This window comes from Crocodylus siamensis, chromosome 4, assembly GCF_052110815.1.
Source record: "Crocodylus siamensis isolate JL-2025a chromosome 4, ASM5211081v1, whole genome shotgun sequence".
Lineage (NCBI taxonomy): Eukaryota > Metazoa > Chordata > Crocodylia > Crocodylidae > Crocodylus > Crocodylus siamensis.
Window position 1 is genome coordinate 85,481,154 of NC_143398.1, and position 26,301 is coordinate 85,507,454.

General features: G+C 45.6%; 1 protein-coding gene across 3 annotated transcripts in view; it reads left to right on the top strand.

The window, feature by feature from the left end:
- CRADD (CARD and death domain containing adaptor protein) overlaps positions 1–26,301 on the top strand; it is a 109,757-nt gene that overhangs the window by 2,950 nt on the left and 80,506 nt on the right. The window contains exons 2-4 of one of the 3 annotated variants that reach the window (XM_090042698.1): positions 12–310; positions 2,084–2,128; positions 7,465–8,336. In XM_090042698.1, coding sequence (XP_089898824.1) covers positions 13–310; positions 2,084–2,128; positions 7,465–7,547 — 426 coding nt within the window. In that variant the 5' untranslated portion in view covers position 12 and the 3' untranslated portion in view covers positions 7,548–8,336. Of the gene's footprint in view, positions 1–11; positions 311–2,083; positions 2,129–7,464; positions 8,337–26,301 lie in introns of those variants that run through there. The other 2 variants (XM_090042697.1, XM_090042696.1) reach the window with 2 other exon arrangements.

Here is a 26,301-nt window from a genome sequence, read left to right on the forward strand (position 1 = left end):
CCTTGTGACAGGATGGATGCCAGAGACAAGCAGCTTCTGCGCTCCCTGCGGCTGGAGCTCTCCACAGAGGTGCTGATGGAAGGACTTGTCATTCAGTACCTTTATCAGGAAGGGATTCTAACAGAAAACCATGTTCAAGAAATAAGGTCCCAGACCACCAGTCAGAGACAAACAATGATGTTTCTTGATATCCTTCCTACCAGAGGACCCAAGGCTTTTGATGTATTTCTGGATTCATTACAGGAATTTCCTTGGGTTAGAGACAAATTAAAGACAAAGCGCAAAGAAATTATGCCTGAGGAGCCTGCAGGTAAGACCAGAGTTTATTGCTGGAACTTTGAAGATTTTCTCCCTGCTATGTTGGTTATCAAGTAGCAGCACTTTGGAATGTACTGTTACTGCAAATAATTCACAGCTTAGGTGACAGTGAGGATATGCCATGTAGAAAAGTGGTTTATGTTGTCCAGAGCAGACCAGAAGCTGCAGTTCTTGAGAGGTAGTAGTCAGTACTTTGTGTACTGTCTAGAAGGAACAGAGGTAGGGTGATCATCTTTCCCGTTTTTCCTGGGACCGTCCTGGATTTTGGAGTATAATCCTGGGCCTATTACACCCTGCTTAAGTCCTGAAAATCATTAATGCATCTACTTTGAAATCAAGCCCTCTATCTTATATTGTTATTTGATAAGCAAGGATCCTGCTTTTTTCTGTTAAAAATCCAAAATTTTCTGTGGCAAACAGAAAACCCAGATCACTGCTGATAAGGAAATACATTGGACTGTAGGTATCTGTGGTCATGCCATCCAAATTATGGACTACTGCGTAATTACACTGGGAGTGGAAGCTAACAGGTATAGTTGCCTAAACTTTTTTATTCTAATAGCTTGTTTTCTGGTACATCTGGGTCTCCAAAATAGGTTACTTTCCATGCTTAAATTGTTCAGGCATGGTCTTTGCTTGAAAGAGAGTCTTTGTATTTTGATAAAATATTTCAACTAGGTTTAAGAAGAAAGAAATTTGTAATAATAATAATGCACCTGTAATCCTGAACTAGGGTGATGCAGTATCTTTTTTTAGTACAATATTAGCATTGAGTATGGCCCTATATGTGATTCACCAGATACACCCAGGAATTTCAAGTAGGAACTCGCAGTGTCAAAAACATGTTTGCAAGAGAAGACTTGTTCTATTTTTCCATAATCAAAAACAGAGTGAAAGTTTTCTGAGGGGTGCCTTGAGTTTAAAAAGATTGAGAAGCACTGCAATAACACTTTTGCCATCATATAAATGTTCTTGCAATACATTTAGAATAGTTGCAATGGCAAAATGGCTGCTGGAGGCAGAATGGGGAGGGAAGCATCTGAAGTCCTCACTAGAAAACACTGCCTTTGAGTCTTCCCATAAAGCTGGCCTGTAGCTGATCATAGTATTGTGACTGATTGAAAAATTGCCCTTTGCAGATGTGGTCTTATGCGAGGTGAGTTTCTCTAAACTTGCAAAGGCACATGGCTGTGGAAGATTGGGTCAGGTGTGTGAATATATATGCATGATCTGGTTTCACTGTGAGTAATATTTAGTGTGTGGTGGCACAGTAGGGGATGCTGTTATGCAGAGCCACCCACCTCACTGTGCCAGGCCTAAAACCACGCCTCAGGAGTCTCCCCCAGGGAGCCTACAGCCAGCCGTCCCCTTTCCTAGAGAACACCTGCCTCTCTGAGGTAATGCTGCCACCACCCGGGCACTGATCTCTGGTACAGCTTTGTGCAGCCTGGGGACACAGAGCCTGCAAGCCTCGGGGGTGCTTTGCCCACAGTAATATTTTGAGGTGCTTCTTTTAGCCCAAAGCATCCAAAGGTAGCATCAGATACTGGAAGAAAATAAAAAGCCAAGCCCAATTTCACTAGCCAAGCAAAGGCCTGCCTTTGCCATCTTTCCAGGAATTCAGCCAGGCACTCTGTAACCTGATACCTTTATTGAAAGTGGGGGTGTAGAACAAGGAGGCCAGAATACCCACTGAGCAAACATAATCAAACAGTCTTGGACATAATAATCCTTTTACAATGCATCTGCCTATATTTATTCCTAGACTTCTGGCTAGTTTCCAGGGCATCATCCAAGCTGGAGCCTGGAGGTATGTTCTTGTTGATTTCAAAATGCCTTTTGGAGGAAGAGAGCATTCCCAATGCTGAGTCAGGGAGGGATGCCCCTGGAATGGCCTAATTGAGAGGCAGAGAGAGGGGATTTTTTCACACAGTGAAGGTACATGGATTAGTGGTTCTCGTTCAATGCACATCTTACATGGGGTAGTCAAAGAGGCACAGCAGATATTGTGTACAACCATTTCTTCATTTGCGGTGCATCTTTGGTACAGGCCTGATTTAAGGGTAACCAAGGTACTCTGGGGTCTTTCAATTAAATGCAGTCGTCCCTAGCTTTCTTTTATTATTGTTATATTGTCACATGTACTTTGTATAAAATCATGGCACTCGTACCCCTGCAGAAAGAAAGGGCTAGCTGGGAGGGTTTGGAAAACTTGCACTGCTAGTTTTCCTCTATGGTTATGGTCAGGTTAAATAGGAGTGTGATTGGTTTCATTCTCTTGAAACTTGGGAAAATTTTGGGAAAAGGTGTACAGTCAGAACAACACTGTTACTAATAAATTTTTTTAAAAAATCAAAGTTCTACGAATGTGTACCTAGGTTTTTAACGGGGAAGGAAAAGGAGTGATAGTATATGGCATTGTTTGAGAAATGGTATGTGATAAGATTTGGAATGATTCACTGCTCATTGATATTGGTATTAGTCTTTTTTGGTTTGGTGACCTGACGTATGATTTACATCTCTGTGGATGAAGTCAGATTTTCTTCTCTTCTCTGAGGTCAGGCTCTTTTATTATACACGCAAAGTGGTAGAATCAAGATTGGGCATAGGATGCAAACTTAAATTTGCTGTGTTCTGATTTTATGTCCTTTTTTCCCCTAGAATAATATGAAAGCCACTCTTTTGTTTGACTTGTGTAAATAATGTTTTATGCTTCGTCTCTAGCTACAGCAATGGGAAAATAGCTTTCATTATTTTTTTACTCCAAAAATCATATATTGTAGGTAGCTTATATAAGAACAGCGAACAAGTCTACTATTAAAAAGTGTTGAGAAACACCTTGTCACCCTGGTGACAACATTCTGATCTTTTTTTTATTTGCCTTAGGTTGGCATGTGTGCATTCATTATTTATCAATTTGTCAGATGAATAATCCTTCCAGTTATACTTACAGAACCATTATACGTGGTCAGCATTGTACAGCTTGGTGCTAGAAGGAGAGTTTCAAAATTTATTATTATTTTTATTCTATAGTGAACTGTTTCTTATTACAGGCAATAATTTGTGAATAATGTGCTGTATGTTCCCAGCAGGTTCTTTTGGTTTTGAGTAGGTTGCCTACACTTGATCCTCCTATTTCCAAACTTGCATGCAATTTAGAAAAGAGCTCTAGATTAGGTTAAAGATTACGATTATTTTTGTTGTGGCAACCCAAAGGCAAAAAACAAGATAACAAGCAATTAGTCGTGCCCTATTTCAGTATTTGGACTTGTAGTGCAGGAACGAGAAAGAGAACATGCTCAATACCTTAAAAAGCAACGAATTACTCTAAAAATATGTATCTGTGTCTAGCAGTATCATCAGGGCTGCTTGCTCATAAACACACATGGCCACATGCTTTGTTTTAAACAACAAATGTTAAATTCTTGTTCATTTAAAAGTATAGAAGGGAAGAAAGAAACAAAACTGGCCAGCTGCACAAGATAGAATAGTTAAGAAGGAAAGTATTTTCCGAGTTCATAGGAGAGAATTACAGACAGTGGAACTCTATAAACGGACTTTACTATGTGACTTTGCATTCCTTTCCATCAAAGCACATGAGAATATGCATGAGTTAAAGTTTGTGAGGAGTCCCACAGAAGAGAGTGAGACTATTTACTTAGCACATAAGCACATGGAAAAGTGCTCTTTGTCGTATTGTTCTAGTGATGTTGTAGCCGTGTTGGTCCATGGACCAACTGTGTAGATGGAAAAGAATTGGACAAGCTTTCAAATGCAAAAGGGACCTGAAAAGGATGTTACCTAAAGAAATCCTTTCCCTTTATGTGACTAAAGGGGGGGCAGTAATATTGTATACTGATGCAAAGTGTACTTTTGTTAGTACTTACTGTTGGCTATAGCAGGATTGGGCTCCGGGAGCAGCTGTGGCAAGTGACCCTCTGGTGCCAAATGACTACTGCTTTACTTGGGTTCTAGCTACCCTTCCTTCCATTCTTGCCTACCACACCTTGGTGTAATTGTTAGAGCTAGGGGTGCACCAATAAAAAATTTTTTGGCTGGCATCAATGGTAGACTGTTAGCCAGCCATATCGGCTGATACCAATCCAATAGCTGATATGAAGCCTGGCAGCTTGGAGACCAGCATCTGGCCAGTAAGTCTGGGGGGGGGAAGAGGCGTGGGGGTGCCAGATTAAGGCCCCCATGGTGAGGGAGGGAATGGGGCTGGGGCAGGATATGGGATGGACCCATGGGCACCTTGTCTGGGGGGCACAGAGAGGTGGGGATGGGTCCGCCTGCTGCACGCAGCCTCGGGAGAGGCATGCGCCCCCCACATTTGTGCACAGGGGAAGGTTGGTTTGCCGGCTCAGGTCCAGGGGCAGTGCCAGTGTCTTCCAGGCTGGAGGGGAGGGGGCTGGGCCAGGGCTGTGCTTGAGGCAGGCAGCAACAGGACTGGGTGGGGGAGCTCCGGGGTGGGGGTTACGTTTTGGGGTCGCTGTAGCCCACCATGTAGCCCCCCCCCTCCCAGCGCTGCCCCCACTGGCCCTGAGTGCAGCCCTGGCCTAGCTCCCCATTGGGAAGAGGCCAGCACAGCCCCTGGCCCTGGCCCTGGCCCTGAGCCCGCAGCAGGCAGTCCACCCTTCCCCTGTGGACAGATCCAGGGGGCACGTGCCCCCCATGCTTCCCCCGCAGCAGTGGGAGCTGCCCTTCTCCCCGTGCCCCCCAGACAAGCTGCCCACGGCTCCATCCCACATCCTGCTCCACCCTGGGTGTATGGGGGAGGTAGGGAACAGGGCTGGCTCCTTGTTACTATGTGCACCCCCAGAGGAGAGGTGCAAGGAAGCCTATCCACTGTTGGCTTGGGGCCAGGGACTGTGCCAACTTCTTCCCGGCGGGGGGTTGGGCTGGGGCTGCGCTCGGGGTAGGTGGAGGCAGTGCTGGGAGGGGAGGCTACAGGATCAGCTAAAGCCACCCCAGAATTCCCCATAGTCACCCCTCCCAGTGCCCCTGCCCTGCCCTGAGTGCAGCCCTGGCCTTGGCCCTTGCCTAGCTTCTCCACCAGGAAGAGGCCAGTGCAGCCCCTGGCCTGCACCCTGCCCTTGCACTGTGCACAGATCTGGGGGGCACATGCCCCTTATGCCTCCCCCAGGGGTGCACAAAATGATGAGGAGCCACCCCCGCTCCCTGCTTCTTCTCTCACATGCCCTGGGTTAACTGACTGATGTGGCTCTGCCCCACTGCCAGTGGGTGCGCATTCACCAACCTGGCTGAGCAGTACCTGCTCTTGCCTCAGCCCCTACCCAACTCTCTCCCTCACCGTGGGGGCCTTGATCTGCCCCCCACTCCATGCTCCTTCCCTCTCCCATGCCCTTTCACCCCCCAGACTTACCAGCCGGACACTGCTTTCCATGCTGCTGGGCTATCAGATTGGTATCACCCAATAAGACTGGTTGATAATCGGCCATCGGTGTCAGGCAAAAAAATCCTGATCTGTGCACCCCTAGTTAGTAGATGGGTCCGTCTGGTCTGTATGTGTCTCAGGGCACCCACTGCCTTATGGGCTGTTCGCAGCCTCCAACCTTCCCTACAGCTTTGCCCATGCCTTGCAGTTGTTAAGCATCCTTACTCTAGTTGGACTTTTGTCCTCAATGTCATTGAGCCACCTCAGGTCTTTACTGCCTTGTTGGGGCCTCGGTCTCCACCCCTCTGCTTTCACTGTTCCCTTAGGCAAGGCACACTGTCCTGGACTTCCAGCTCTGTCAGGTGTCAGTATCTTGGGCCTTTGGCCCTTGTATCTCTGTTTCTGGGCCCCTGGGCCCTAGAAATAAACCTTCTCGGCCACTGGGCCCCTGGCTCCTGGTCTCTGCTCTTCTGGGTTGATCTCAAGCCTCCAGGGCTATGGGTCCCCTGACTGGTTCTCGCTGTCCCTGGTTTATACATCTCTGGTTCTCACCTGTCTAGGGCAATACTCACCTGTCTTTTAATCCTGGCAAGGGTCGAAGTAGTTGCTTGCCCTTTGGGCACTAATGAGGCCTTCAAACCACCCGTCTAAACTATAACAAAATAAAGAAAGGCATACTAGCCTCAACCCAAGCTCCAAGCCTGCTGGCTGTATCATGAAATCCTGTCATGTCCTGGGTGTAGCTCCTTACAAGTCCTCAGTCCCTTCTGCGCAATCTTTCCTTGTAGTAGGAGCTCAGTCGGTTCCTCTGGCCACAGCCGTCTTAGAACAGCATCTCTTCCTTGAGCGAAGTCCTTGCAGCAGTGGGCTCTCAGTCCATCACTCCTGCTACCATCTCAGTGTAGAGCTCCTTCCCCAGCAGCCTGCAGGGCCAACCTCCTCCCTAGCTTCAGGCCTGGCCTTATGCTGCCTCAATCCTGCCTTTCTGGTCATGATGTTCCTCAGGCCCTCCCATCCCTGCTCCTCCCAATGTCTCTGATTAGGCTTAGTTTGCCAGGGTAGCTCCTTGCTGTGGGCAACCCAGTTTTGCCTCTTGGGGCTTAGCTCAGCTGCCTGCAGCTCTGGGCTTTTGGAGTTGCCTGTGGACCTGCCCTGTTAGGCAGCTTACAGATCAACAGTTCTGCTGGGATGTTACTCCCCAGAGCAGCCTTCATCTGTGTAGCTTTGTGACTGCCTGATGATTGGTGCCTAGTTTCTTAGCAGTTAGTCTGTGTTTTGGCTACCTGCCTACCCCAAGATAGCCTAGGTTGCTGCAGCTTTTCTTAAAGGAGCCCTCTGGCTCCCTATTACATTGATCAGAAAGTGATTTAAAAACTTTAGGAACCCAGAGTTTATTACAGGTTATAAAATGTTTCTTTTAATTCCTTTTATGAAATAAGTTTTGATTTGCCTATAATTTAGTTCTCTCTTTTCTGGTCTGAAATATACAGTCTTTCAGTCTTAGTAAAGAAAAACAGTAATAATAAAGACAGATGATAAAACGATTAAATATTTTTTCCTGAAGGACTTTTAATCCTGGAGAAGAGTTTGGGGGTTAAGGCACTAGACTGGCACTTAGGAGATGGGACTTCTACTACTAGAATCAACCACAGACTTTCTGCATAATCCTGTGAAGTCATTTAATCCCTGCATTAACCATTTATTAACTGTTCTGTAAAATTAACATAGCTGCACTTCCCTCCTTCCAGAAAATTCTTTCATGTCTGTGAATGCACAGATACACTCCATCCAGGAAGAGCACAGACCATCTGCAGATGTTTCTCCAGCCTGATGAAGGCCGTTTGTACCCGAAAGCTGGCTAAGAAGAAACTTTCCAACTATTTGAGTTGGTCTAATAAAAGATATTGGATTTACCCAAAGAACCTTGTCTGTCTATGTCCTTAGACCAACATGGCTACAACCCACACCCCAGATACTAAGGAAGCATTGCCATATTTAGTGAGATAAAATAAATGGACTGGAAGAAATGTAGTAGCACTAGCCAGCTGAGGCTGCCTGAAGTTAGTTTCCTATATCAGGAAAGGTTTTCAACCTTTTTTGGTTGGTGTAGGGAATGCCCTGGCCAGTGGACAAGTTGGGGGTGCGGCATTCCTCAGAGGCCAATCGATGAGCATGGGGGTCCCCCATGCACAGAGGTGAAACCAGAAGTGCCGGCAGTGAAAGCGGAAGTGTCCCTGCTTTTCTGCACTGCTGCTGCATACCCCCTGAGGCCTTCCCAAGTACCCCTGGTTGACAACCCCCGTCCTATGTAATTGTCCAGGCAAGGTATTCACATTGCTTAATTATACTAAGATCTTGAATGCCCTGATGAAAGGGCATGCATGGTGTTTTTTTCAATATTATTTTCACTCTTTGTAGCTTTGATTGTATTTGATATATAGAGAAGTGAAAGAGGCTGCCAGTTTTATTCAGGTCTCAGTTCAGCAGAGTACTCATGCACTCAACTCAAAGTACATAAGAAGTCCAACTTACTCTAGTGAAATTATTGACATGCTTAACCTTAAGTCCATGCGGCTAAATGCACTGTTGGATCAAGGCCATAATAAATCATTTAGATTTACTTTTGTGTGAATATGTTATCTCCAAATATGCAGTTGGTTCAATAAAAAATATTGCCCTTGAGAATTCTTGCTTCTTATCTCTGAATAACATATTGTTATTGTTGAAAATTGTAGAAAACCTGTGTATAACAAAAAACTTGCTTTGTGCATTTTAATTTTTTCTACACTGTAATAATGTATTAGATGAACTTCATTTTTGCAATAGACCTACTTTTTAAGTCTCTATTGGTGAGGAAAGCTCACTTATTAAATAGTCCTGATGACAAGATGTAACTACCTAAGTAAGATTTGGTTGGATTGAGTTCCAATCTGCAGTAATCCAATTACAGGATTAAAGGCTACTGGCATGTAATATGTTTTTCCTTTAAGGCAGGTTGAATTTTATAACTCATTATGATTTGTGACTTATCAAACTCATCAGGGCCCGTGAGGAAGATAAGTGATTTGGAGCTGGTCCACTGGCCAGTTCGGGTGCAAAGACTGACCTTGCATACCAGCCTTTTATTTTTATTTATTTATATATATATCTATAGAGAGACGGAGAGATATAGATTTGTGTTCCAGGTCAAATCAGCCAAATCTGTTCTAAATCATATTGACTGGGCAGAACTCAATTGTTCTAAAAACCATATTGATTGAGCAGGCAGAACTCAATTGTTTAAATGCCATGTACGGTGCTACAACTAGTGAGTCTCCTCCATCCCAGACTCTCACCCTTGGGACTTCAGATACTCCCAAATCCATTGGAACGCATCCTGTGTGCCAGGCCAAAGCCCAGACGTCTTGGGATTCGGATGCCCCCTACACTTGATATGACCCAAAAGGCCAGGAAGCGATCTAGTAAATGCTCTTGATTGGCTCTGTATACTGCATGCAGTGTGCAGCACTTGCCAGACCAGCCCCAGGCAACATATGCAGCAACCCAGGGTAAGGTCTGGAACCAGTGTGACTACATTTTGTATGCAGGCTGGTCCAGGACATGCTGCATATGACATGAAGGTCCAGTCTGAGACCCAAGGGCAGCACCTCAAGCCAAATGATAGAGTGCTATGGCTGGGTCTTTGACACCCCTGATGTCTAAGATTGATAAATACAACAGACTTTTCCCTGTCTCTGCCCCTTCCCCCCCAAAAAATGAAGTTTTTTTTCAGAAATTTTAAAGGAAGACCTAAAGACAGAAAGTTTTTAGTGAGGTTTTCTAAAAACCCTGTAATTGCCATTTAGTGGACTGTGTAACCATGCAGTAGAATCCAAAAGTTTGAGTTCTAACCAGAACTGTGCCTTGACTCCTTTGGTCACATCACTGTAAGCCAAATTATATACCAGTTTCTAAATGGTACAACTAACTGTGGTATTAATGGAAGAATACCTATAAGTCAGCAGAGAACCTGGCCCTATAAATCTCTGTTTAGCTATTTGTAAATACACAAAATTAAAAATAGAGTTATTGCCTCAGAGCAAGGGCGGGCAATTATTTTGAGCAGAGGGCCGCTCCCCCAGTTCTGGCAGGCTTTTGAGGGCCGCATGGGTAGCCCTGCCCCCTGGTCACCATCTTGGGACCAATGTCCCAGGGCCACCACCAGTGGGGCTCAAAGCGGGGTGCAGGCTGGCAGGGGTCCATGGTGGGCTAGGCTGCACCAGCAGGGAGTAGGGAGCTGACCCGGCTCCGTAGAACCCCTGCCAGTTGGGACCCTGTGCTTCTGCCACCCTGCTCTGGGTCCCACCAGCACTGGCTCCAGGACACCAGTGCAGGCCCTATGCTTCCACTGGCTCCCCACCCATTCACACGCAGTGCCCCCCAGCCCTGCAGTACAGGTGGGGGGCAGCGCACAGCAGGTTCGTAGCAGGTAGATCATGCCTGACTAATCTAGTCTCTTTTTATGACCAGGTTACAAAACACCTGGATGCAGGAGTAGGGGTAGTTATTGTTTACTTGGACTTCAGGAAGGCCTTCAATATGGTATCCCACCCCATACAGGTGAACAAATTAAGAGGCTGTGACTTGGATGATTACACAGTCCGGTGGGTGGCAAATTGGCTAGAGGGTCATACCTAGAGAGTGGTGGTGGACAGGTTGATATCGACCTGGAAGGATGTGGGCAGTGGGGTCCCGCAGGGCTCGGTCCTTGGACCGATACTCTTCAATGTCTTCATCAGTGACTTGAACAAGGGAGTGAAGTGTACTCTGTTCAAGTTTGCGGATGATACAAAACTGTGGGGAGAAGCGGACACACCCGAGGGCAGGGAACAGCTATAGGCAGACCTGGACACGTTGGACAAATGGGCAGAAAACAATAGAATGCAATTTAACAAGGAGAAATGCAAAGTGCTGCACTTAGGGAGGAAAAATGTCCAGCCCACCTACTGCCTAGGAAATGACCTGCTCGCCAGCACAGAAGCAGAAAGGGATCTCGGAGTCCTAGTTGACTCCAAGATAAACACGAGTCATCAGTATCAGCAAAGCTGACGGCACTTTATCATGCATCAGCAGATGCATGACAAACAGAACCAAGGAGGTGATACTTCCCCTCTATTGGGCAATGGTCAGATCGCAGGTGGAAAACTGCGTCCAGTTTTGGGCGCCACACTTTAAGAGGGATGTGGATAACCTGGAGAGGGTCCAGAGAAGGGCCACTCATACGGTTAAGGGCTTGCAGGCCAAGCCTTATGAGGAGAGACTGGGCCACCTGGACCTCTTTAGCCTTGGCTAGAGAAGGTTGAGAGGTGACCTTGTGGCTGCCTATAAATTCATCATGGGGGCACAGAAGGGAATTGGTGACGCTGTACTCACCAAGGCGCCCCTGGGGGTTACAAGAAATAATGGTCATAAGCTAGCAGAGAGGAGATTTAGACTGGACATTAGGAAGAACTTCTTCACAGAGAGTGGCCAAAATCTGGAATGGGCTCCCAAGGGAGGTGGTGCTCTTCCCTACCCTGGGGGTCTTCAAGAGGTTAGATAGGTACCTCATCTGAACCCAGCACTCTTTCCTGCCCATGCAGGGGGTCAGACTCGATGATCTATTGAGGTCCCTTCTGACCCTAACATCTATGAATCTATGACCCCCTGCTTGCCAGCAGGGAAGAAGCTGGTGCTGAGCATGGGGAAAGGTGGTCCCTTGCCTGCCCCATGGTCAGCACCCCACGTTGCAGGCACTCACACCCCACGCGGGGCTGTCCAGAGCAAGCACAGGCAGACTGCGAGTGGGCGAGGAGCCACTTTTCCACGTGCTCAGCACCAGCTTGTAACCAGCCCCACTGCCAGCCTGAGGTTGCCCGTGCCTGCTCTGGACAACCCCGCATGGGCAGCGAGTGCCTACAGCACGGGGCACTGGCTGTGGGGCGGGCAAGGGGCTGCTTTTCTCTGCTCAGGGAGGGAGCCCAGGGAAAAGCTGAGTATGGGGGGGAATCGGCCCCTCCCCTGTCCCACACCCGGTGCCCCATGCTGCAGGTGCTCGCATTCCACATGGGACTCTCCAGAGCGGGCACAGGCAGCCCCACGTGGGCTGCAAGCAGCTGCAGTGCGGGGCTCCAGGCATGGGGCGGGGAGTGGCCGCTTTCCCCACCCCCGCGCTCCTTCCCTGCCCAGAGCCCCCCCAACTTACCTGAGTTTCCTGCTCCGGGGCAGCCATGTGCTCCCAGCCCAGAAACCCTGGCTGGGCTTCTGGTGGGGCTGGGCCCCGCTGCTGTTGGAGCCTACCTGGCTTCTCCTGGGTCCTACTGCCCTTGGTTCCTGTCATTTTTCCAACTTTTCTTAGGGGCCCCACAGGCCGGATAGAATGGCCTTGCAGGTCACATCTGGACCCGTGGGCCGTATTTTGCCTACCCCTGCCTCAGAGTTTTATTAGTTGAAGCTAAGTTAATATAAAAATCGTAAGGCTGTCTGGAAGTATTTTTCCCTGTCATAAAAAAAAATCAAAGGCCCAAATCCTAAACCACATGAGACGGGGAGAGACTCCTTGTTGAAGTTGGTGACTCACTTGGGTCTACTTGCAGGTGTGCGTTTGCAGCACGGGACCCTAAGGTTTCTAGAACTGAAAGAAATGACAGAACAATCCACATTCTTCTTTGTCCCCCCTCCTCCCTCAAGTTTTTTACTTTATGCATGTAGCAGCACTTTGCATGGAGTCAGTGTCACTGTTCCCTTGTTTCCTCTCTTTTGCATGGGTCAGCCATATAGCAACAGAAAATCATTGTTTAAATGGGGAAACAGCATCATAAAATGGAGGGGAAAAAAGCCAAAGGGCTTCAATTTTACATTTCCAGTGTGAGTTTCTTGTTTCTAAGGTACCTAGCATGAAACAAGGTGAACTAGCACGAGAGCTGTGGTCTGATGACAAAATTGGTAAAGTGTCAAGCTTTGCCCTGGAGTCAGGCCAAAAAGTCTAATATTAAAGAGGTACCCCCCCCCCCCCATCTGGGTTGGGGAATCAAAAGTGCTCGGGCATGATACTAGCCATCTTTCCATTATGTGCCATTAGCTTTAAAAACGATCTACTTTAAGCATGGTAGTTTGAGCCATTATACTTGCTCAGACTTTTAACTTTGACTTTTAACTATAGCCCAATGCCTATAAGTTGTTTAAACACACAGTCAGGCTGTGAACATCATCATTTGAAGGTAAAGCACCTAAGCATTAACAAAAATGTAATGGACTTTTTTTTTCTTCAGAAAAATCACCCCTCCTCTGCATGGACAATGTTATGCCTTTGTCAGACATGTACATCTTCAATATAATATTTATTATTCCTGTGAAAGATTGAAGATGTTGGCAACAAAATGCCATTCTTTCTAGGAACAGCAAATCATTACCCGATGTGTTTATACAGATTGAAAAAATGCATGTTAGGGAGGGGATTGTTTATTAGGCAGAATGTTTTTCTATTTTGGTCTCTCTCTGTTCAGAAATTTCTACTGCTAATTCGATTTTTGTTGTGCTGTATTCTAAGTGTTTGCTTGTGCAAAAGTATTTATTTCTAAAAAGTCTTTAATCCACATCCTTTTTTTTACTGTGGACCTTTTTCTTCACTGAAAATTACAGTGTACCAAAACAAGAGAGAAGTCTGAGCTACAGGACTGGCTACTGGAAATGTGGAGTAGCATTTGCTAGCCTGGTTTTTTTGGCTTATGGTAGTGAATTCTGGGGATGGAACCACACTGGATCAGGCTGAAGAGGCTTTTGTTTTATTTTTGACACAGACAGACAAGAGGTATCTTTTAATACATGGTGTGCTGAAGTGTATGATCAGTGCCCTATGTTTGGGTTTTGTATGTTAGGATGCAGCTTTTGTTTTGAAAAGGTATTTTGGTTTGCTTGGCATTCCTCCCTGTGCATTGAAACAGTATATATCTTTGCATTACAATTTTATTTTCTAGAGTTTCAGCTAAGGCATGCACAGATTTGGTTGCTGATAAAGTGGTCCTCCAGTCTATTGTCCATGTTAGAGCTGTGTTTGGGTTGGACAGTTTGAGGCTTGTAATTCAGGCCACTCACATTTGGGCTTTAGAATAAATCTGACCCTTTGTTGTCTGCTGCTTTTAAATGTTTTTCTCCCTCTTTCTGTGATGTTTTGCCTTGCTGCTTGTGTGTTCAGGAAGGAGGGATGGTCTTTCTCTGTTTCCTTTTGTAGGGGTCCACTCGGGTAAGTGCAGATTAATTCTTTCTCCCCCTTCCGCCCCCCAGCATGGACAGAGGTACATATGTAGCAACTGCACCTGTATGCAAGCCTCTGTTGTTATAAGGGTAATAAATCTGCTCAAACTCTAACCCTGCTTTCTTCAGGGTCAAAATGAGGGGATTCAGCTTGCTTGTATCATTACAAGATCCTGCACACATAATAGCCCTTGCTCTGGAGCTCTCCTTCCCTTTTCTAAGCCACTACAAGTGTACATTTATCCATACTGGGGACAGAAGAGCATATATTTTCTCTTTTCTGTTTTGTCTCCACCTCATTGAAGGGGAAGATGAGGGTCCTTCTCTGTCTCTGTCTCTCTTTCCTTTTCCCACCTTTTTTTGAGGATGCGAGTCAACTTGGGAGTTTTGACCACACAGGGTTAAACTTCATCTGATCAAGGAATGCTGACTTGGTGTGTGACACAGCAAGTCCTCAAAGCTATAGAAAATTTCTGCTTTGTCTTGCAAGGATCAGATATATCCTTGTGAGAGCATTTTCCAGTCTCTTCTCCACATACCCATCTTCCTTGAAAATCAGGTGCAACCTTCACAGCTTTGGTTTTGCTCCTGGCTTTAATGAGATGTATGAAGTCTGGCACACACTGAATAAAACAACTTGTATCATGACATGGACAAGTGATCAGCAGGGATCCGGTTTTCCATTCCCCATGGAAAAGTGGGAAAAAATGAGTATTTTCCCTTTAACTGAGAAAAATGCAGATTTTTCATTTTAACAGAGAAACCCACAGATTTTCCACGTTTGCAAAGAGCTCTCTGCTGGTGGCAGAGTTCCAAGGGGCTCGAGGTGGAGGGTGGCCTGTGCGTGTGCACTCTCGCACATGCACATGGCTGCCAGGCAGCCTGGAGAGCAGCTCCCGCCGGTAAGTCTAGCAGGGGGCTATGGGTGGGGTGTGAGGGGCACCAGCAGGGCCGGGAGGCTGTGACTGGGGAGTGAGGGGCCTGGACCTGCATCCTGGTGAGCTGAGAGGGCAGGGTGATCTCTGATTTTCCATGATAAAAACCCCCAAATCAAATACCAAAATTTAAAGGTACTTAGAATCTATTTTATTATAGTGATTGAGATGCTCATAGACTTCCAAATTGCTTTAAAATTGTAAATACATCAATCAAACATTGTGTTCAATTGACGCCTATGTATATAGTGGCATTTCATTTTAATCACAGATTTTTGGGGGTTTTAATTACAGAATTTGTGATTCTTAAACAGAGCAAACCAAGATTCCTGTGACCAGCTTTCTCAGTACTATGGGATGTTTCAATTTAGAGTGTGTGAGTGCAAATGTATGACTTTGTTTGTAGTTAAAGGAATGTTTGCTTTGTAGCTTTCATGCAGTTTTAGTAAGCAGCTGTGTTTACACTTGTTTCTTATTTGCAAAAGCCTGAAGCAAAGACAGTACCAATGAGAGCTGAAAGAATGGCCTTAAAACATTTCCTTTACGTTATCAAAAAGATAATAAGAAATACTGAGTATGCCCCTGAAAAAACAAATAAAACCATTGGGCTATGGGTGGGAGGTTGGAAAGTTTGTAAGAAAGTGAATTTAATGGTGAAAAGGGTGGCATTTGAGCCTTAGAAACTGAAGTCCTTATTTGCTCCCAGGACAGGTACAACTTGAAGAGCTATGTAAGTTTTTCCATGGCAGCTCCATATACCCTTCATTTCTGATCCTGAAGGGCCTCCCACTAAAGGAGAGAGAGTTGGATCTGGACTTGAGCCTTCAACCTAGGTTCTAGCTGATGTTGAGATGAGTTCAGAACTATAGGACTGTTTTTGTTTAATGAATACAGTAGCTTTGCCCATAAACACAAGTCATCTTGGTACCAGCTTCCTCTCTCCCCAGACATGCTGGTACACATACATGGATGTCAGTGATATTGCCAAGAAAAGCTTTCTTTTGGTAACTTTAAGTGTCAGTACTTTCCACTCACATAGGTCAGAGTGACCCAGAGAACTTCCTGTTCAAGATCTTTTGGAATTTCTTTCATGGACTTTTTCTCAAGAAATATTTTCCTTAGTCATGGCCAGATTTTGTTTCCAGTTCTTTCCATATTGTCTTGGGGTTTAATCCAAAAATCCTTTTTTAATTTTTATATTGCCACTCCTGAGAAAAGGATCAGTAGCTCTCTTAAGTTCAGCTAACAGTATGGACATTTTGTGAGTGCTATTCTTTTAACCTTTTTTAAATGTTTGTAATAAGTTGGGGCTGTTCCAAAGCTAACTCTAGTCAGTGAAAAGGACTACTAAGTACTTCAATATATACTGAATCCAAGCTGTTATTGCATCTGAAAAGCTTATAGTATCCCAAGTTGAACTTGTGCTTCCTTCGAAATCAGTGGCTAAAATCCATTTACTTTTATTGGATTTCACCACCCAAAGACTGAAGGGTTGTGTTCATTCACAGAATAGATGCACTGCAGCCTTCCCTACACCAACATACCAACAACATGCCTTGGCCTTGATATAGAAAGCCATTTCTGAGAATTAAAGAGTAATATTAGTGTATTTGCTGTGCCCATTCAGATTTTGCTCTTTCTGCTGAGGCTGCCAATGGTAATGCAGCCATCTTGCTCCTGGAAACTGAACTAAGGCCACAAATGATTTGACACAGGTCATCAAGCACCCATAAGACAGCAGTAACTATTTTTACATATAAGGCAAGACTCTAGGCCTACTATGCAGTCTGCTCTCATGTTCAGCATGCCACCTCAGCTATGCTTTTTTTCTGGTTCTTTCTTGTATTTGTTTTCTGATTCATTTGATTCATTCATTTCTCTGAAAGAGTGAATTAAAAAGAATGTGATACCCAAGTAATGCATTGCAGTCACACAAGGATTCAATTGCACTTTATCCTGTTAGCAGGCTTAAGGTTTTCTATGTAAAGCTTTTAAACCAATTATCATCTACTTAGCAGGGCCTGTGTAAACATAAAACATATTGTTTTGCTTCTGTGAACCAGTGAGCCACTTTTCTGATGGACTGTCAGTTTTTCTTTTTTTTTCCCTTTCTTTCCTTCTCCTGTCTGTAAATAAATTTGCATCCACTCAAGTCTTGACACGCTGCCATGTACTTCTTATAAGCTTACTTTGAAAAGTACTTTTATTTTCCAACAGCACCAAAAGAAAAGCTGCTTTCTGTTCCCGTTCAAGTACACCATTTGTGGAGTGGTTGGTTTGATTTATTGTTGTTTGTTCTTTGGGGAAAATCAGTGTTAAAGCTAATGGGCTGAATGGAATAAGGTGCCACCTATGCACCACTTCTGCAACTTCTTTGAAGTTGGAGTTTAACCTCTTCAGGTGGGACTATCAGAAGTGCTCAGAGTTGGCCTAAATCTTCTTTCATTGGCTTCAGTCTGGACAGAGCGATCATATGCTAGGTGCTTTTGAAAATCTCTCCCATTGTTTGTCATTTAAGAAATGTAAAGAACAGCCCAGCTCCTCTCTCCCTCCTTTTATGTCTGCAGCTACATGTAAAGTAACATTTACTGGGATATCATAAAGGGACTTCCAACTAGTTTATGGCAGGAATGAAATCCAGCAGTCAAAGCTGCTTTTTTGAACATCTCTAGTAGTACTAAAGGCTCCTTAATGGCTAGCAGCTGATTTTTCTCCTTTAAACTGGGGTATATAAATCCTCAGGGTAAAAGTGCATACAATACCATTCCATTAAGTCAAACTGCCAGGTATATACAGTTACTTGTCCACAGGAGCTTTTAGGACTGGTGTCATAATATATAAGGAATTCCTATAGCAGTGATTGCAACCATGCTTGTATTGAAGTAATTATAGACATGGAATTTTTCATGGTTTGTCCATTTCATTGTCTTTTTTTCCCCTTAAATTTGGCACTGTTACTAGTGTAAATATGAACATCAAGTAATATGAGTCTAAGTAGTTGCTGAGCGACTTGCATAGACTCATAGGGTTGTAAGGGACCTCAAAGGTCTTCTGGTCCAACCCCCTGCCTAAATGTAGAAAATGCCATTTCTTCACTAATCCAGTCTCCTCTTGAAAACCTCCAATGAAGGAGATTATACAAATTCTGGGGCCAGCCTCAGTATTCTAACATAAGAAAGGTTTTCCTGGGATCTAATCTAAATCTGCCTGCTGCAGTGTAAAACCATTGTTTTTTATCCTGCCCTCTGTGAGAACAGTTGTTCTTCTTTATGGAAGCCTTTCAGTTATTTGAAAACTGCTATCACATTCTCCCCCACCACTACCCCCATTTCTTTTTTTCCAAGCTAAACATACCTCGTTCTCTCAAATTTTCCTTGTACAGCTTGCCTTTCAACTTCTTTACCATTTTTATTGCCTGCCTGTAGAACCTCTCCAGCTTCCTTCTTAAAATGCAACTCCCAGAATACTTGCCCAATACTCTCCACATAACCTAACCAGTGGAGTGGTACTGTCACTCTTTGCTTGCAATTATTGAGGTTATTGTATCCACCTTTCTCTAGCCAATTCAGCTTCAGTTTACTCACGGAAATGTTGTATGTGACTTTTATCACAAGCCTTTTTTCAAATCCAAGTATTATATGTTCACTGAATTCCGTTCATCTACTCAATTAGTAACTTTGTTAAAGGAAATCAAGTTGACTTAGCATCATTTTGTTCTTAACATCCATACTGGCTGTTTGTGATCAGCCTTTCCTCCTCCAGATATTTGCAAATAGACCTCTTTGTAATTTGCTCCAGTAACTTCTTGGGTATTGAAGTCAGGCTGACTGGTCTGCAGTTTCCCAGATCCTTCTTTTTCCTTTCAAATATGGGCACCCGGATCCTTTGTTGTGTCTGGTTCTTCAGGTGGAGGCCATGGCCAAGAGCACCTTTCATTACCTCTGGCTGGCAACATGGCTCTGATCCTTTCATTCAGACTCCAGTATGATCACTATCATCTGTGCCCTAGGATCATAGGAAAGTAGGGCTGAAAGGGACCTCACAAGGTCATCTAGTCTAGACTCCTGCTCAAGGTCAAGGATCATCCCTAACTAAACCATCCCAGCCAAGTGTCTGTTCAACCTGCTGTTGACATTACCCAAGAATGGAGATTCCACAACTTCTCTAGGTAGCCTGTTCCAATGCTTGACAAACCTCATAGTCATAAGATTTCTCCTAATCTCCATCCTAAATTTTCTCTGCCACAGGTTGAGTTTATTGCCCCCAGTCCTGTCTCCTACATCCACACTGGAAAGCCAATTTTCATCCTCTATAATTGCACTTCAGGTATTTGAAAACTGCTATCAAATTCCTCCTCAGTCTTTTTTCCAGATGCAATAACCCTAGCTCTTTCAGCCTTTCCTCATAAACCATGCTTCCCAGGCCCCTAATCATTTTTGTAGTTTGCCCTATTCTGTCCTTATCCTACTTGAAATGTGTGGTCCAGAACTGAACACAGTACTCCAGGTGAGGCCTCACCAGTGCTGAATAGAGCAAATCAAGGTACTCAAGTGGCACTCCTGTTGATATGACCCAGGGAGCTGTTGTCTTTTTTTTGCAACAAGAGCACACTGTTGGCTCATATTGAGCTTACGGTCAGCTGTAACCCCTAAGTCCTTCTCTGCAGAACTGCAACCTAGCCTATCATTGCCCAGTCTGTATTTGTGTGTGCAATTATTCTATTCCAAATCCAGGACCTTGCACTTATCCTTCTTGAATGTCATCTAAGAGATCACAGACCATTTTTCCAGTCTGTCGAGGTCATTCTGGATCCTAGCCCTGCCCTCTAGAGCAGGGGTGGGCAAAATATGGCCCACAGGCCATATCTAGCCTGTGGAGGGACATTGTCCAGCCTGTGGCAGGTTCCTGGGTCCTGCCTGGCCCAGGTGCCATCTGGCCTGTGGCACATCCCATGGACCCCAAGAGCATAATGGGGCTGGGGCAGTTCTGTGACCAGACTCTATTTCCCATGGCCCCTGGTGACAGCAGCTCCATCTGGCTGCTGCCAGCCCCAGCCCCATGGAGGCAGCTGGTACAACCCAGGCCCAACCCATGTTGGGGGTTGGGGTACCTGGAGTGCCCACTCTGGACCCACTCACCTTAGCCATGGCGAGCAGTGGTGGCAGCCAGGCAGAATAAAGCAGGACCTGGTGGTGGGCATGGCTGTCTCCCCAGCGCTGCTAACAGGCCCTTCTTGCTGCTGCTGCCCAGAGCCCAAGCCAGGGCTGCCCTGGAGCTCCTCTTTGCCAGGTGTGAGGGCCCAGAGTGGCCCAGAGGCAGTGTTGGTGGTGGCAGCTGCAGCTGTGGGGAGGAGAGCCCTGGTGCGGACTCTGGGCAGCCACAATGAGAAGGCCCTGACACTAGCAAGGGGGAGGTAGCTGCTGCCAGGTCTCATTTTTACCAGGTGCCCAGCAGCACACCAGGCTACTGCTGCTGCCTCTATACCCAGGCTGCCACTGCTGAACCTGGGCAACAGCTTCAGGCTCCAGCTCCTCCTTGGGGTAGAAGAGAGTGGGCCAGAGGCAGCAGCAGTGGCAGCCCTGCTGAAGCTGCTGCCCACGTGTGCCCACGTCTACTCCCCACCTATACATGGCCCCATTTTACGTAGGGAAGTTTGGTGAGCTGTTGCATTGATGGGGTAGGGTACTGACCTGGTTTGCTACAGCTCCCCAAAGTTCCCTATGTGGCCTGCAGGCTCAAATAATTGCCCACCCCTGCTCTAGAGTGTCTGCAACTCCACTCAATTTAGTATCATCAGTAAATTTGCTAAGCATGTACTCAGTCCCATCATCCAAAGTATTAATGAAGATGTTGAACAGCACTGAAACCAGGATGGACCCCTGGGAAATCCCATTTGATACCCCTTCCCAACTAGTCACTGAATCATTGATGACTACTCATTGAGCATGATGAAATGGTTAAATCAAGTTACAGTACTTTCATCTAGTGTATATTTCCTTAGCCTGTTAATGAGAATGTGCAAAGTCTTCCTAAAGTCAAGGTATTATCACATCCACAGAGTCTGTCACCTTATCAAAGAAGGAAATCAGGTTAGTTAGATGCGACTTGCTCTTTGTGAATCCATGCTGACTGTTTCTGATCACCTTGTTCTCTTCTAGTTGTTGTACAGTACACTCATTGAGGACCTGCTCCATTCTTTTTTCAGACATTTAGGGTAGTCTGACTGGTCTATAATTCTCTGGATCCTCCTTCTTCCCTTTCTTAAAGACTGGCACTATATTTGCTCTTTTCCAGTCATCTGGGACCTCAACTGATCTTCATGTGTTAGAATCATAGAAATTTAGGGTTGAAAGGGACCTTGGGAGGTCATATAGTCGAGCCCCCTGTTCAAAACAGGACCATCCTCAACTAGATTATCCCAGCCAAAGCTTTGTCCTTCCTGGTCTTAAACCCCCACAAGGATTGAGATTCCACAACCTCTGTGAATAGCCTGTTCCAGTGCTTTTTACCTTCTCTGTGAGAAGGTTGTTTTTTTGTTTGTTTGTTTTTAAATATCTAACCTAAACTTCCTTTGGTGCAACTTGAGACCATTACTCCTTGCTCTGTCATCTGCTATCACTGAGAACAGTCTAGCTCCATCCTCTTTGGAGCCACCCTTCAGATAACTGAAGGCTGCTATTAAATCCCCCGTCTTCTCGTCTTCAGACTAAATAAGCCCAGTTCCCTCAGGCTCTCCTCAGAAGTCATGTGCCCCAGTTCCCTAACCATTTTTATTGCCTTCCTCTGGACTCTCTCCAATTTTTATACATCCTTTCTGTAGTGGGGGACACAGTACTCCTCCACATGTGGCCTCACTAGTGCCAAATAGAGGGGAAGAATCACTTCCCTTGATCTGCTGGCAACAATCATACTAATACAGCCTAGCATGCCATTAGCCTTCTTGGCAACAAGGACACTGTTGGCTTATATTCAGTTTATTGTCCACTGTAACCCCCCAGGGTCCTTTTCTGAAGAGCTGCTGCCCAGCCAGTCAGCCCCCAGTTTGTACTGGTGCTTGGGATTGTTCTGTCTTAAGTGCAGGACTTTGCACTTATCCTTATTGAAACCTGTGAGATTTCTTTTGGTCCCATCCTCCAATTTTTCTAGGTCTCTCTGAATCCTAGCCCTATTCTCCAGTATATCTACTACTCCCCCCAGTTTGGTCTCATCTGCAAACTTGCTGGGGTGCACTCCATCCTATCTTCTAGGTGACTGATGAAGATATTAAACAAAACTGTTCCCAGGACCGGCCCCTGCGATACTCCACTTGATATCAGCTGCTAACCAGACATCAAGCCATTGATTACTCCTTTCTGAGCCCAATGATCCAGCCAGTTTTCTGTCCACCTTACAGTCCATTCATTCAACCTATATACTATATAGGGCGCTACGTTCATCCACCCTTAGCTTGCTTGAGAGAATTTTGGTGGAAGACCGTATCAAAAGCGTTTCTAAAGTCAATAGCATATCATGTCCACTGTTCTTCCCACATCCAGACTCAGTCACTTCATCATAGAAAGCAATCAGGTTGGTCAGACATGACTTGACCTTGGTGAATCCATGCTGACTGTTCCTAATCACATTCTTTTCCAAGTGCCTAGAAAGGGATTCCTTGAAGACCTGCTTCATGGCTTTTCCAGGGGCTGGGGTGAGGCTGACCGCTCTATAGTGTCGGGGAAAACCAAACAGAATGAATCGGACCCCAAGGTCACGGTGGGCCGGGGTGGCAATCAGATACGGACAGGTGGGATTAATGGCGTAGAGTCAGGAGATACGGACCCGGAGCGGATTAAAAGGCAAGAGGATTTATTTGACTTACGCTTTTGGCGTAGGTACTGAAGTCTTCAGTTACAGTTTGGAACGTGCAAACAACAAGAACAACAAAGGGGTCTGTTGGCCCATGAGGTTCAGTCCGAAGACCTAGTCCTAGGGCTGGTCAACAGCTCATTAATGGGGAACACACACAACAGGACAAAAACTGTAACACGTAAACCAAAGAACTGCGTGACGCCAGTCCAAGGTAATGGACAATCGGGTGGTCGAAGGAGAAAGCCGAGGTCAGAAGCCAGGAGATGATGCAGCGGAGACGTCAGGTCAGTGGAGTGAGCAGAGTCATGGTCGGTGAAGAAAGCCGAGGTCGATGATCCGGAACCGGGTTACAACAAAGTCCAAAGGGTGATCCTAAATCGTAGCCGTTAATCAGTACCGAGGTGAATCAGAAGCCAGGCAAGCGTAGTCAGAACCGTATGGTAATGAGCGATACGAAAACCAACCAGCAACGGAGGCGAAGGAGGAGATCTATAGGCCCTAAAGCCTGACTGAGAGACAGTCCCTGCAGCAGCAGCCTCTGTCCTCAGCTAACGCGATCTCCCCCCGAGGGAGGGGCTCACTGAACCTTTATATGAATTTAGTGGCCAATCAAAACGCTCTCCAGAGAGAAATTTCTAGTCAGATTACCTCATGTCAGGTTCTGACTGAGCATGCGCTCAGTCAGAAGCTGACACAATCTGAGCATGCACCTGTGGGGAAAATAGGTCAACAATGATTGACAGGTCCGCAGGTCACCCAGGGGGCAAGGGCTGGGTGAGCCTTGGAACTTTCCACTCACAGAGTCAAACCGCGCATGTCAGTCCAGCTCTTCTGTGTTGGCGGCATATACTCAAAATTTTGCTCTGACATATAGTTCCCCAGATCTTCCTCCTTCTCTTTCTTAAAGATGGGCACTGTATTTGCCCTTTTCCAGTCATTCAGGACCTCTCCCAATTGCCACAAATTTTCAAAGTTAATAGCCAGTGGCTCTGCAGTCACATCAGCCAACTTGCTCAGCACCCTTGGGTGCATCACTTCTGGCCCTATGGATTTGTACATGTCCAGCTTTTCTAAATAGTCCCTAACTTTTCTTTCACCCTGGCTGCTCACCTCCTCCTCAAACTGTGCTGCCAGGTGCAGTAGTCTGGGGACTGACCTTGCCTGAGAAGACTGAGGTAAATAAGGCACTGGGCATCTCTACACAGGTTTGTTTATTGTGGTGTTGACTAGTTCTGCAGTAAACATTGCGTGTCTACAAGTGCAGCCCTATTAAGCTGCAGGAAACTAATACACTTCACAGCAGGGTACTATTTGTAAATACAAGTACTATCCTGCTGTGGAGTTTTTCAATCCGCAACAGTGCACGTGCAGACACTGATGTGGCTGGCTGGGGCAGAAGAGTACGTCAGTGCAGGGGCTGCCTGCCGGCTAGCCCCACACTAGAGTGCCTGTGTGCCCCAGCCAGCACCTTGAGCTGGCTTCAGCCTTTTCCACATCATCTGGCACTAGGTTGCCTCCATGGTTCAGTAACGGATACACAGTTTCCCTGATCTGCTTGTTGCTGACATACTTGTAGAAACCCTAGCTACTTTTCATGTCCCTTGCTAGCTGCAACTCCAGTTGTGCTTTAGCCTTACTGATTTCATCCCTGCATGCTTGAGCAATACTTTTTTACTCTTCCCTAGTTGTTTGTCCAAGCTTCCACTTCTTGTAAGCTTTCTTTTTGTGTTGTAGCTCACTGAAGAATTCCGTGCTAAGTTAAGCTGGTCTTCTCCTGTACTCACTAGTCTTCCTGTGCATCAGGATGATTTGTTACTGCACCCTCAGTAAGGTTTCTGTAAAATACAACCAGCTCTCTTGGACTCCTCCAGAAGCATAGCTGAATAATTCTGAAATTACCTTAGCCAGTTCCTTCTCTAGCCTGCAGTGCATCCCATCTGTCTCTGCCAACTTGAAAGCATCTAGCTTCTCTTAAGTAATCCCTAACCTGTTCTGCCATTACTGTAAGCTGTTTGTCTCCTTCACCATCTTTGCTGCAAACTGCACTCATCATCTGGTAGCTGCCCGTGTTTGTGAAGAGTGAAGTAAAAAAGGCATTAAATATTTCATCGTTCTCTGCATCATCTACAGCTAGATTGCCTTCTGCATTACTTTTGACATACCTGTAGGATCTTTTTTTATTGTCTTTTGAGATGCAATTGGCAATGGCCATATAAATCATGCCTTAGGCTTAGCTTCTATCTTTTTTCCTGCATGCCTGTGTGATATTCGTATACTCTTCCTTAGTACTATGAGCAAGTTTCCACTCTTTATAGAATTCTTTTCTGCATTTCAAGTCATTGAAGGGACTGTTCTCTAGCCAGGCTTCCCTACTGTTGCATTTCCCATTCTTCTGTTGCATCAGAATAGCTTGTTTCTACATCCTTAAAAAGGGCCTTCTTAAAGTACAGCTGACTCCTTAGCTCTTGAGACTGGTCTCCCAGGGAATCCTGCCCACCAGTTCACTGTGTTTGTTAAGTCTGCTTTCCTGAAGTTCAGGGTCTTTATTCTCCTGCCATCTTTTATGCCTCCTTTTAGGGTCTATGAACTTGTGGTCACTGTCACTCAGGTTGCCTTCCACTTTCCTTCCCATTCTCAACCAACTCTTCCCTGTTTAATAGACCTATAGCTTCTTTCAGTAGAATAACTAGGGGTGGATGAGCAGGGCACCACCCCTGGCTGCCAGTTTAGAGCAGGCTCCACAATGGCAACCCTGTGAAGCCAATGCTGTGTTTTGGGAGCTTTCCCCAAATTGCAGTAGCCCTGTATGAGGAAGTAAGCACTTGGCACCTTCCTCCTTACATTCTGGCACTTGGTACCCCTCTTCCCTCCACCCAGGGCACCAAAATCCCTAGTTATACCTCTGGCTTCCTTGGCCTTTTGTTTCTGACCAATGTGTTTCTAGAAGCCTTCCTTGTCCTTAACTTCCCTTACCAACAAGTGGTCCTCACGCTCTGCTTTTGACTTCCTAATTTTTTTTGTGTGTTTGCAGTTCTTGCTGTTTCTTGGTATTTCCGCCTTACTGACTCACCCTTCCTTCCATTGTCTTTGTAGCATGCCAGGTGCTCCTGGTGTAGCCATACCAATCTACTATTCATATGTTTCCACAGTGCTGGAATTGTTTCTCATTGAACTTCCAATATTATGCCCTTTGGAAACTGCCAGCCCTCCTGGATACCTTTATCATTCATTCAGTCTGGAATCTTATCTGCTGTTTCTCTGAGTTGGTTGAAATTAGCTCTTTTCAAGTCCAATATCTTTATTCTGCCAACTTCATATGCTCCTTTAGAATCGTGAGTTTATTTATATCATTATTGCTTCCTGCTAAATGTCCTCATCTCCTTAACGTTTTCAGCATCATTCCTTAGTGGTCAGATCAGGATCTAAAATAGATTATCCTGGTCACATCCTTAGCTTTCTGGAACAGAAAGGTATCTTATACATACCCTCTTAGGAAGCTCTTGGAGATTTTATGTTCTGCAGTATTATTCT